This window comes from Thermobia domestica, chromosome 1, assembly GCF_964235325.1.
Source record: "Thermobia domestica chromosome 1, izTheDome1.hap1.1, whole genome shotgun sequence".
Taxonomy (NCBI): domain Eukaryota; kingdom Metazoa; phylum Arthropoda; class Insecta; order Zygentoma; family Lepismatidae; genus Thermobia; species Thermobia domestica.
The window spans coordinates 250,447,390-250,460,084 of record NC_137454.1 but is presented as its reverse complement, the minus strand read 5'-3'; the positions used below and the strand labels follow the sequence as shown (position 1 = coordinate 250,460,084).

At 31.4% G+C, this 12,695-nt stretch overlaps 1 protein-coding gene across 10 annotated transcripts in view; it reads left to right on the top strand.

The window, feature by feature from the left end:
- The window catches only part of PDZ-GEF (PDZ domain-containing guanine nucleotide exchange factor), an 835,430-nt gene that overhangs the window by 811,193 nt on the left and 11,542 nt on the right, over positions 1-12,695 (top strand). For 6 of the 10 annotated variants that reach the window (XM_081771896.1, XM_081771905.1, XM_081771953.1 and 3 more), the window contains 4 exons: positions 103-213; positions 1,666-1,935; positions 6,355-6,528; positions 11,014-11,097. In XM_081771896.1, the coding sequence (XP_081628022.1) occupies positions 103-213; positions 1,666-1,935; positions 6,355-6,528; positions 11,014-11,097 (639 nt within the window). The remainder of the gene's footprint in view (positions 1-102; positions 214-1,665; positions 1,936-6,354; positions 6,529-11,013; positions 11,098-12,695) is intronic. The other 4 variants (XM_081771890.1, XM_081771914.1, XM_081771923.1 and 1 more) reach the window with 4 other exon arrangements.

Genomic DNA, 12,695 nt, shown 5'->3' with positions numbered 1-12,695 from the left:
TATAGAAAGAAAAGAAGGCCTGCTAATACATACAGAATCAGTTTAATACACAAAGATGTGAGGCAATGATTGTTTTTTGTTTTGTATATTTTGAAACTATAGATCAACATGTGCAAGGCATACCAAAAGGGGGTAACAAGCCAAAGCAGACTCGTCCCAAAGCCCAGGAAGGTGCATACATCTCACTGCAAATGAAAATTCGCAAAAGCAAAGGTTAGCTGTGCTTAGTTGTACGTTTCTACATAAGTTGATCTTACTATTTTTGCTTTTGCAAACGATCCTTTCCAATGCAATATGAGCGTTCAATTCCGTTTACTCCAAACAATTTACTCCTTTTCTAGTTTGCAGTTGTCTTGGTCAGTATACTTCCATAATTAGATTATGTAGATAACTTGGTAAAAAGAAGATAGGAATATAACTGTTATAACATGGTAATGCACACTGCTTCTGGACGAAATTACCGCACACATTTTGTATATTTTTAACTTTTTCTCTTTTTAAATGAAGCATTTGAATTAGGTACGGTTATTCTGTTACTCTGAATAGAAATTGTTTGAACAGCTGTTACGGGAATAGATCAAATATTGGTTAGCGTATCGTACTTACAGTTAGGAATTAACATCTTAAAATCTTGTTGTTGATAGTAATGCTTTGTGATTTCTTCTTTAGATTCTTCCTCTTTTAGCATTCTATGATCTCTTCTTGTCAAAAGAACTATTACCTCCTATGCTGATAAATCTATGTATCATACATATAATTAAATAAATATGATTCTTCGTAGTAAATAAAAGTAGAAGCTTCTTTCTTATTCGCTTCAAAAAAATATGCTGTTACGTGATAAGATTTTTACTTTGGTTTATGTCACTGCTTGTTTTGAAATTGCCATACGTATCCTTTTTTTTTTTTTCATTCTGAGATTGATCTTGTTCAAAACAACTCGACGTAGGCTTCTATTGTAAGATTGGTTAATAAACTGACACATTTCATTTACCAAAAATGGAAAAGTGGGATTTAAAAGACAGTGTAAAAAAAAAAAAAATAAAATAAAAATAAAAAAAATAAAAAGACAGTAAATAATACCTTTTGGGATATTAAAAAAAAATAGTTTACCAAAAGTCATTGTCATATTAAGCACTTCATGAAGAACTTGGTCATTTTTGTTCCCAGTTCCATAGTGCGATGGCCAGCCTCTCTATGCTGTTGCAGCTTATGTTAGAGTGGAAACTGAAAGTATTTTCAAGCCATAATTTTTTTTTTTTTAATCATCATCATCTGTCTTTCAAATGCCACTATTCCGTTCGTGGTAAATAAAGCAGTGTCAGCATAGCATGTAATGAAATGTTAGTAATATTTGTGACGCATCCTTTTGTAGTTGTGAAACAAAGCTCTTTGCGACCTTGTCCAATGGAGCTTAGTTTTAGTGCTATGGTGCAGTTACTATTGTGCCTGTTGCGTGTTTTTTAATAAGTCATTGATAATGGTAACGATGCTCATACTCAAAATATCAATGCGGAAATTTGACTGAACAGCGGAGTAATACATTTATAGATACTTAGAAAACAAATCAAAGTAGTTTTCTTTCCCACTGAAGCGTTTAAATTTGTATCACGATTGATTTAAGCATTCGCGACTTAAGAAAAAAAAAATGCTCTTTCTCTACTTTAGGTGCGGCATCACCACAGTCAGTACGAAAGATCTTGTCTCTTAGTGAACCGAAGACAAAGCCTCACCAGCCGCGACATCAGTCTCATGGTCTGCCTCATACTTTATCGCCGTCACCGTCACCAAGTTCTCATAGACGAGGTCGTGAGCATGGTCGGTCTAACCACGAACGCTCTCATTCGGACACGCCTACTATGCCAGTGGACCTCAACGCGGAGAGCAGTAGTGTCACAAGTTTGAGTAATCTTCCACTACGCAAAACCTTAACCTCAGGTACGTATCAGTCACAAGATTTTACAGTTGCAGTCTCCAGTTAATGTTGATGTCTGTACATAATCGATTTTCTCTAATTTCGACGTAAAGACAACTCTTTGAATACATCTTTCTGTACAAGAAAGAACTCATCTTGTACCCTGTGCGTTTAGGAATTTACATTTTTTTTTTTTTTTTTTTAACAAGTTTTTAAAGAATTCTATGTCCTTAGAGGTTGCTTCCAGCGTAAAATTTCAAATTTGAGTAGGATTGATTTAGCTTGCAACCACTCCGTATTACCACTGATAAATGCTCTAAGGTACATACTTAGTATAAAAGAATTATATACTTTCTGTATTATATATCTACCGTAGACTATTTATCTAGTACATGCTAACAGCAGTCTGTACTAAAATTCGCCATTATACTCCTTTTTTTCCCCTCAAATAAATTACTTAGATGAATTCATATTTTTACACATGGCTATACATAATTGATACATTAAATAGACTGTCAAATCACAGGGACAGTACTTCTGAAAGAAGTTATTTTACACAAACTGTAGTTCAAACATAATATTGACATTCTCTACATCATAAATAGTAATTCATAACAGTCACTGCTTTGTCAGGAGAATAGTCGTATCTCCCTTCTCCGTATTATTTATTTCTTTTTAACAAGACAATATTATTATACAAGTTTTTAACAATTTGTATAATAAATAACAGATATTTAACGTGATCTGTCAAAACATATTCGCTAATAGAGTGGATGTTTTCTGTAGCACATTAGTACGTTTAGCATACGTTCTCAAAAAAAGAGTACGAAGTATTTAATTTTGGAATATTATTTTAAAGATATTTTAGAAATTAATTACAATATTGGGATCAATTAATCAATTTATCGTAATTAATTCCTTACTTTTAGATTAATTAGGTATAGATATTGACTTGGACTTACATCTAGTCACTTGTATAAAGCAATCATGTACTCATTTGCACATTATTGGATCTCCTAGCACTGATCGTACTATGCGTTTCGACGTTCTATTTGTTCAAACAGTGAATACCATACGTAGTAGATACTTATGTGCGTAAATATCCACATGTAATCAGTAGGATCCAGTTATTTTTTTCTGTGCTGATTTATAAAATAACTTACAATCTTAAAGAATCAACCAAGAATATTGTTGATGTCTGAAAGACATAAATTGCTAGCAGTAAAATTTATTGAGAAAACAATGAATTTCCTCTTGAAACATATTCTGCAGAGGTGTGAATGCCAACGGTTTCACTGAACAGAATATATGTTAAAAGTGATTCAGTCGATTTTCAGATCGCTCATGCATTCATAATTGAAAATAGATATATGCTAGATGTAAAACATTTACAAAAATCTTCTGACGGACGTTTACTCTCCATGTAGCAAGGAAGTTTCGCGTAATAGTAAAGTTTACTGTCCAAATATTTAACTAATAGTTCCAAATGTAGAGTATATGATAACTTAAGTGAAGTTTATACACAATAGTTGTTTCAGATTTGATTAGCTTTTTCTTAATAATAGTCGTTTTTTTTTTTTTTTTTTTTTTTTTTTTTTTTTTTTTTTTTTTTTTTTTTTTTTTTTTAAACTTAAATCTAAAATACTAGTCTCAAAAGTATGTCTGTCTATATCCTGTCGTAAGATTTGGTCAGTTACCATTGGATAATTACTCAGAACATTTTAGTAAGAGCAAAATTACGTTTATATTTTTGTTCATACTAATTACTAGGCTAGATATCATAAGCTTCAAAACGAGTATATCATACATTTTCTGCTGAGAATGGGTGAAGTGATTAATCTAAAATGTTCATTTATTTCACATCCTATGCAGAAGCAATGTTTGTGAGTCCAAGGCGCATCGTTAATTGGGCTCCGATCAACTCCGTTCAGTGTACATCAATCAGGAGTCGAACCTGAACCACGCGCTATGTGAAATAAAGTCGAAATACTAATCAGACTTAAAGTAATTAAGAACATTAATGAAATTTGTAGAATAAGAGAATTTTAGTAATAGTATTTAACTGTATGCTGCACTTGCACAATAAATAGTTATTTCACATAAATTAGGCACATCATTAAGCATGATGCTGGTTTTTGGAATGTGTATATAGCTTTCTTTAGCATGTTGGTTAGTTCCTCAGTTCCTTTTTTTTTTAAAGTCTAAAATTATATCCACAAAAAGAAACTACGAACGAATATTATTTGGATTTTTTTTTAAATCATCATAACGTTATAGCATGCAATTCTTAATCCATTGCATGAAGTGAGTTGCAAGATAACTTGTTAGTACATAATTTGAGCAATACAATGAACTTGTTAGTAGATAATTTGAGCAATACAATTCACTGAGTGAAAAGCCATCAAGTATATTTGACTTCTTAGCGCGAAAACGAGTCCTGCTGTCAGCTCTATGTTCCTTACGTTTCATATCATAGCTCTGAGTTCTATGCTACGTATATTTCCAATATGTGTGAACGCTGCTACTTTTAAGTATTTTATTTTATTTTATTTTATTTCTTTCTTTCCTTCCTTACTTACTATTAAGGTTGAATTATCCGAATGTTGAAGATATGATTTGACAGAAAAGTATTTAATGAACATAATTTAGTATAATCTCGCGCAAAGATATCTTGATATTTGAATCACCTGTGCACATACAAAAGATTTTTTGTATCAAAATTTGTTTTGAATGATACAGTATTCAGCTGCACAAGATTGTGTACGCACGTTATCCTTCAAATATTATAATTTTCATGAGATAATTGGTTTATATATATATATAAAAAAAAAAAAGAGAGAGAGAGAGAAAGAAGAAAAAGTAAAGGTATCGTACAGAAAAAGACATTGGTGTACATCGCAAGATAATGGTTTCTCAAAATATGGGATAAGCAGTGTTAAGATTCCTCAAAGAAAAGTCTATACTAGGAATTACTTGGATGTTAAACTAGATACAATTTTTCGTGCTGACAAGATAGACATTCACTTTAGATTAATGTTAAAAGGAGAACCAAGTTTTCAGGAAAAAAAGTCATTTATTCCAATATGAAGTTTTACATATTAAGACATATTCATTGAATAGATTTTTAGAATTTTAAAAATATCAGTTTTTAATTTTTTAAAAATGTTATTGGAAATATTTGCAACGAATATTTATAGATCTTGTCATATTTTAGTACGTATTTTCTTTCTTTTTTGAAACTAATCTCAGATTCGGTGAATGGAAGAAATGTTTAATTTTTAGATTGTTTACAGAAAACTGTCAATATCATTCCTCGTTTAATACATGAAAATTGCAGTTGGGTGCAATTTCGGAAGATAAAACTACTTACAAAATCTTAAAATGCATAATTACTAAGAATTTGTTACCTCTGTTAACTTCTTTACTGAAGAACCCTTCTGCAGTCTAACTGAACACGGTTTTACGATATTCTTTCTTTTGACTCCAGTAGTAGCAGAAAGTGCTAGTACATAATTGTCAAAATAACTTGTTAACGGTGGAGAGAAAAGAAAGTTACTGTTATGTGTATTTTCTGTGGTGCTTATTTATATCAGAAAATTATAATTAAGATAACAAGGAAAAATTTCTAGTAGTTCCATAGTGTATTGTTTTTATTCTATACACTAAGGCTGGCATAATTGGATGACTTCGTCTTGATTCATATGAAATTTGGGTTAAATTTTTTGTTCAATTTTAATGCCCACCATCTCTTCACCTTTTCCAAAGATAGCCGTAGAAATAAAATGTTTATATAATATAAAAGAAGAAACCTTACAATGATAAAATACTTAGATTTTTTAAAATAGATACGTTCCTTGTTAACTCATAATCATAACGTGATAAATTTGTGTGGGAAATATTTCAATTAGAGTCAAAATCTTATTGTGATCAAATAACATATTTTACTATTGTGGAAAATTTTCTGAAAACGTTTACCTGTTTTAGTAGATTGTGGGAATAGAACAAACTTTTTTTTTTTCTTTTAGTACTGGTGCAATAAAAGTTTCATCTCCTTTATATTTGTCGACAAAATGTCCATGAATTTATTATAATATCAGAAGTAATTGTTACAAGTTTTTGTTACGAATTGTTTGAACAGTAGTAAATTTTCTTTTATTTGTTTAATTCCAGTATAAATTAATAGAAATTTCCTGTAGGAATAGAAAATAGTTTGTTGTTTATTTAATTTTATTTTTTTTCTTTTCCTTTTTTTAAAAAAATCAAAACTGTTGCTTGTATTGTAGTACCCGTAGTATCTTAATGAAATTTTCATAGATATAATATACTCCAAAATATATATATATAGATAGATAATATTGCAAAATAAATAAAAGAGCACTGTGCTTCCATGAATGTACACTGTTAGAACGTTGACCCGACTCCAAAGCCACCTTTTCCTGTAGGTTCAGTGACCTCAAGTGACAGCAGTAGTGTTGGGTCTTATCCTCATGCCAACTACGAGACAGACTCAGGTCATTCAACTCAGCTGGATTCACATTCCAACAGTTCGGTCGAAGTGGGAGTAGGGTCTGCAAACTCTCCCCCAGTGCAGCATCGACGCTACACAGTGATGCAGGGTAGGTGATGGATTACAATCATTTGCGTTGGGAACTCGGTGGAAGTTCTTTCTCTGTTTTCTCACCTGTTTTTCTTAAACTTTATGCTTATCCTCTGGGATCTATTTTGTATCACGTAATAGAAACATAGTTTGTACAGTCAAATATTTCTGTATTTTTTAAAAATATGTCTCATTTCCATTGGATAACGTAATGTATGAGAAAATTCTTTAATTCAAGAATATAGACTATCAGGTTTTTATACAATATGTAAAATATTGGTGTTTTGTAAATGTGTAAAATACTAAAAATTCTCCAATACCAATCAACTTCCTTTTAACAATAAACTATATAAGTGATTTATTTTCTTAGGAAGCTATTCAAGACAACACTATGACGAAAAATAATTTACGTATTGTTTCTGATGCATGTAAATGATCATTTAGTAGGGTGTATTTTACAATATTCTTGCACATCACGAAATATTTTTATGCTTGTGTGGATTTTTCAGACGTAATTTAGCAAACAAATCACTATCAAAGAATTATGGCTAATATTCAGTAATTTCTCCCAAATAATTTGACAGATTCCCCGTTAGTACGGTTAGTTTCGGAACAAAAAAATTAAATCGAAGAGAAATTGGGTAAGATGTTATAGGAAGAAAGGGAAAAAGTTTATCGTTTGGAATAAATAGCATCGTACGCATGTACTCTTAATGGAAAGATTGTGTAATATGTGACAACAACCGGTAATTTCAAAGCTAAATTGCAGTATTTTATTTGAATCTCTGGTGTCAAAAGTTGAATATTTATAGAAAATAAATACTCAGAGACGTTAATAAAAGTGTAGTAAGGAGTAATGACTGAGGCACATCGTCAAAGGAGAAAAAACTCTTCAAATATAAACATACATTTAATTTGCTCCAGTGATTTCAATGTTCATGGAGAAACTTCACGTTTTCCTTACGTGAATGTAGGTATATGACAGTTCTGTCTCTGCGTGTAAGTCAGAGTTCTCATTCGTTAAATTGTTTATGAAAAGATTATACTAAAGAGAGAGAGAAAAAAAACTTCTTGCTTTATGAAGTGTTCGGCACATGCAGCTGAAGGAAGCAAAATCCCTGTTGTCCCAAAGATTGGTTTTCTTTAAACATTTAAGTCGTCCATATCCTGTAATTGGAGCGAAGCTTCTCTTTACTTGACTTAGGCATTTGTTTATCCGGATTCTCCTCCGAGATGTCTGAGCCGATCTGAACCAAATTTGACATGGTGATTCGAGATATAGCGCTGAATGTTGTAAGGGGTCGCATGTCCCGACCGGACATACCATTGAGGAATAATCACCAAATAACTGAATATTTGAGATGCCATGCCCATAAACTTGACTTTGGAAAAGCATTTGGCGCGTGAATTCTCATTGTAAACAATGGAAAATATAATTTTTAGCATTAGAAATAGGGCGAAGTTCTTTTCGTTTTGTTCTACAAACACACTTTTTCAAAGCCATTATGCTTTTCGCTAATGGCATTATGCCATTATGCCAAATTCAACTATTTGCATGTCGTGTTCATTCACGAAAACAATTGATGCACACAAAAAATCTATAAATAATCAATAAAAGTCGATCACTTTGCTTCAAATTTGCAATTGTTGTATACCTAGTTTAATTATATGCGCCATAACCTATATTAGTATTGTTTAGATTAAAATACGTATAACATTTCTTTCCTTCCACTGTGGATTAAATCAGAGTTAACCGTTGTCTTATTAATGTTAATTTAATTTACCCCTTGTGTTCATTTTGAGAAACTATCCGAGATCTCCATAACATGCATATTAAAGATACTATACGATATTGAACAGAAAACAGCTCAGTTTGACAGTTTTACTTAAATTGTTCTGAGTGGGAGAAGAAACCTTTCAGATTAACCTGTTGAAGTATAAATGGTTGAATCAAAGAAGAAAATTTTCGATGAAGTCAGATCGTTTAAATTTCGAAATTGCATGGAATGCCTATATCCCTAACTAAATCTTAACAATTTTAGCCATACAATTATTGCTGATAAGCTAGTTTAATTTGGATAACTTGCAAGTTCTATTCAGAATGATATTCGGGAAACGTATATGCATTGTTAAACATGAACTGAAATAACGTAACATGATTGTGTAATGGATTGCTTGTATGATTTTGCAAGATCATTTGTAGTAATCACGATAGCTTTTCTACAATGAATATTTACCACACAGCAGTCATTTAACACGTTACTATCAAGGAACTATATTTTCAAAAATGCAAAACATCCCAGTAACACCGAAACAAATGTGTCTTGCCTGCATTTCTTAAGGATACTTTTATGTTCCATGAGAAATTATTTAGATTTAAGTCATACGTGAATTTTAATAGTAATATAAAGATGTGTTATTAGTACTAGTACTGCTGCAATTTATGGACAATATATATATTACTTTAAACTAAATCAAACTGCCGGTTTATATTTTTACAGACATTACTGCTATTGGTGCTATGTTGCCCATCCCCCCGGGTCCCAACTGTCTTTTTTTCTTTCTTTTTGCTTCTGTTGTTGTACGTTTAGTGCAGTGTGTAATTTTTGTTAGGGCTTTGCTAGCGTGTATTACGCGTTGTGAATGATGTTCGTGCACTACCAGATTTGTTGTTTCTTTTCAAGTTTCGTCGCACATTGAGCACTTTCGTTTTGGTATAACTCACGAACTTAGTTACAGTATCCTTTGACATATTCCTACAATTGATAACAGTTTTAAACGTAATATTATGAACTCATCACATCCACTCACTGAAAATGGTTACTAAGGTTTTGTTGGGAGGGGTTATTCCCTTGATTTTTGATGTGCTTCCCCTTTAGTTGTGGGTCTTTGATATTGTTCATGAACAGCACTTATCTACTGAATAATAAAATGTGCGTTTGTAGTAAACGTCAAAGAAAGAAAAAAAAAAATGCGGACACCTCATCCGAGAACATAACACTTAAACTCAATGGTAATACAACTAAATATTCTAAAATATGACTACTGAAGAGAAAATGCAGCAGTTTTTATGAACGTTCTTTTCCCCCAGTCCTCTTAGTTTTCTTGAAATTTTTCAGTAGTGCTTATTACTATTTAGGATGACTTAATATACTTCAACAACCACTTACTTTTGCATGACTGAAACTGGAAGCTACATTTATATACCACTCTTTTCAATTATTAAGAAGAGCAGTTTGTGTGTGAAAAGTTTAATTTAAAGAACTATCAGTAACACCATAGCAGCATGCAACGGACAAAATTTTCAGCATAAGAATTAAATAACTACAAACAAATATTCACATACAATATTTGCAAGCAACATACATGAATTCAGTAGAATGTCACTAATTGCGCAGTACTGCATTTTGTACAAACTTAATCAGTTAATGCATTTGTCAATCAGTGTCAAAATAAGCTATTAAAGAAATTTGTTTAAAATTTAGCTCTGAAATGTAAAGGAAATCAAAACACTCAGACGTTTCTCCGCTATAATGTGAAAGATTTCTAGTCCCTAGGAAATAAAAATGCAGAAACAGTAGTGATAATGTGCTAGATGATTGTTGTGGAAGAAACAATGTGAAAGTAAGGAAATGTAGATTTTCCTTAAGGAAATGCAGTTTCTCCTTAATTGTGCAGTCTTCAAAAAATAAATCAGAGCACACATTCAGAAAACAGTTTTTCACTTTCACTTGACAGTTCATAATGACACTTCGAACATATATTAGTAGGAAGTTTTTATCATATTTATTTGTGACAAGATTGATTTGATCGAATTAATCGAGCATACTATGACTTTCTCGAGTGTAGTAACAGATGTGCATATTTACAAATGGCAGGTAACTAATTAAGTTGAAGAATTCAAATGTGACATGTGCTGTGGCTACCATAGGCAAGTTTAATCATAGTTCTAAATACAAACAAGGTTTTATATTAATACTATATTATTTACAAAAAAGTAATTTTTTACCTTTCATAGTAAGCTAATATGATCTTGAATATTAGCTTGGAGATTTTTTTTTCTTAAGATGACTTAGTATACAATTTATTTTGAGTAAAAATTTTCGTAGTCATTTGGTTCCAACTCTAAGCAGCGTATATATATTTTTTTCATTTTTCATTGATTATATCTTAGTATAAACGCTTTAGCATGAATAAAAAGCTTTGATGCTCCTTGTACAGCATATTACGTACTGCATTTTTATATGGAAGAGTGAACCCCCAATTGTTCTACGCAGTGTGCAAACATACATGTGATTTTTTTCAGAATTGCATGGTTTGCATGAAATGTACTCTGTGTATTTTAAGCGTGTGTACTTGTGGTGTATATATGTTTATAATAATGTATTTGTGCGCTGTTGATTATGTGTGTGTATATATATATATTTGAATGGGGGAATATTTGCATGCTGTAAATGGGATATGGGAAATATCTAAAGGTTCCCTCCCGTTTGTTTGTTTGCAGTAGCTCAATCTCCCCCTATGCATCGAACAAGGCTACCTTTTCTACAAAATGCTGTGCCAGTGCTGCCTCCAATCCCTACCCATGGTGAGTAGTTCATAGTTGATGTTGTAGTAGGACCTGCTTCAAAAGTGCAATTTGGTGAACACTACGTGCACATGTAGATAAACCCTTGTAGAAATATATATAGTGAAATAAATTCACAAATTGGCTTCAGAAAGTATGCGAGTACTTCCTGATACAAATGGTTATGCCATTAACTTTGAAATGAACAACTGCAATTGTTGTTCTTAATGTAACTTCAAGTACTATATGATTGCTATGCATAATGTTACCGAGAACGCTAGTGGCTCAAAACACTCAATAAGATTCACCCAAAAAGTATAGTATTCAGGAAGTGTTCACTTTCTTGAGTCATCTGTACATACAATAAACGTTTTACCATAATTTACAATAACAAAAACCAGTATTTAGAGATGCGTATCAAAATTTTCAGGTGGTTTCAGTCCATATGTAATTTCTTTGTTTGTCATGTCTTAAATTAATGCCAGCGTTATTCTAACTCAGTTAAGTTAGAACTTCATCCATTACACTAAATTGGGAAACTAAAAAGAAAATAAATTTCTTTGAGCGGGCTGTTTTAGCATTTACATACTATACAACTCCGTAAATGCGTAGGTCTTGTTCAATTTTTGAATGGTATTTTTAAGGAGTTATTTTTAGTCGGTCAGTCATTTCCTGTTAACTTGTAGTGATTTTCGATGTCTTAACGACAGCATTATTATAATAGAAAGTGAATAAGCTGGTTTTTGTTGCTTGAGTTTGCTTTAAAAACTAAAAATAAATAAATAAAAGCTAGCTGTATGGATTCTAGTGTGTATATATGTTAGTAGAATCAATATTATGGGCACAAATGTTATATCTTTAATTTGTTATTTATTAGATATTGTACGTAAGGGAACATTTTTAATTATTAATAATAACCTAAATGTGTTTTCAGTATTGTAGTAGCTTGTTCTTTACTCGTTGCATTGATTTCGGTAGCCCTGATATCTTACACAACATTTTGATAAAATTCAATAAAAAAATCTTCTGAAATATTTTTAAAAAAGATACATATCAGTCCACAAAAAATGAATTTGTACAAACATAATAATTATATATTTTGCATACATAAAATTAAAAAAAAAAGACTTGCTAAATTAAATATGGCCGATAATTTGTGGTTGCCGCTTCTTTCTACTAAACTGCTTTAAAAAATCATAATTTGTATTATAAAAAATAGTGCTATACAAATTTTTCATGTTTGTACTAATTTGTTTTAAGAATTATACATTTGCGTCAATTATAAGAAATGTACATATGTAAAACTAATAAGACCGGCCAATACTGGAAAAGTTCAAGGTAGTAACAACCACAAACTGAAGGTCATATTTAATTTAGTTGTCTTTAATTTTGTGTGTCACATGTGGTTTGTTTCTCCAGAAGATTATGTAGATAGTTTTTGTATATGAATGGGTAAATACTTTTGTTTGTACAAGTTCAGTAGTTTGTGGACTCTCAGGTATCTCATTTAGTATTTAATTAAATAGAAGTTCTTTTTTATGAACATTGTAAACCTCGCTGAAACTCTGTTGAAACAAGTAGCAGGAGGGTTATCCTAATCAGTGAGCGAAGATACAAAT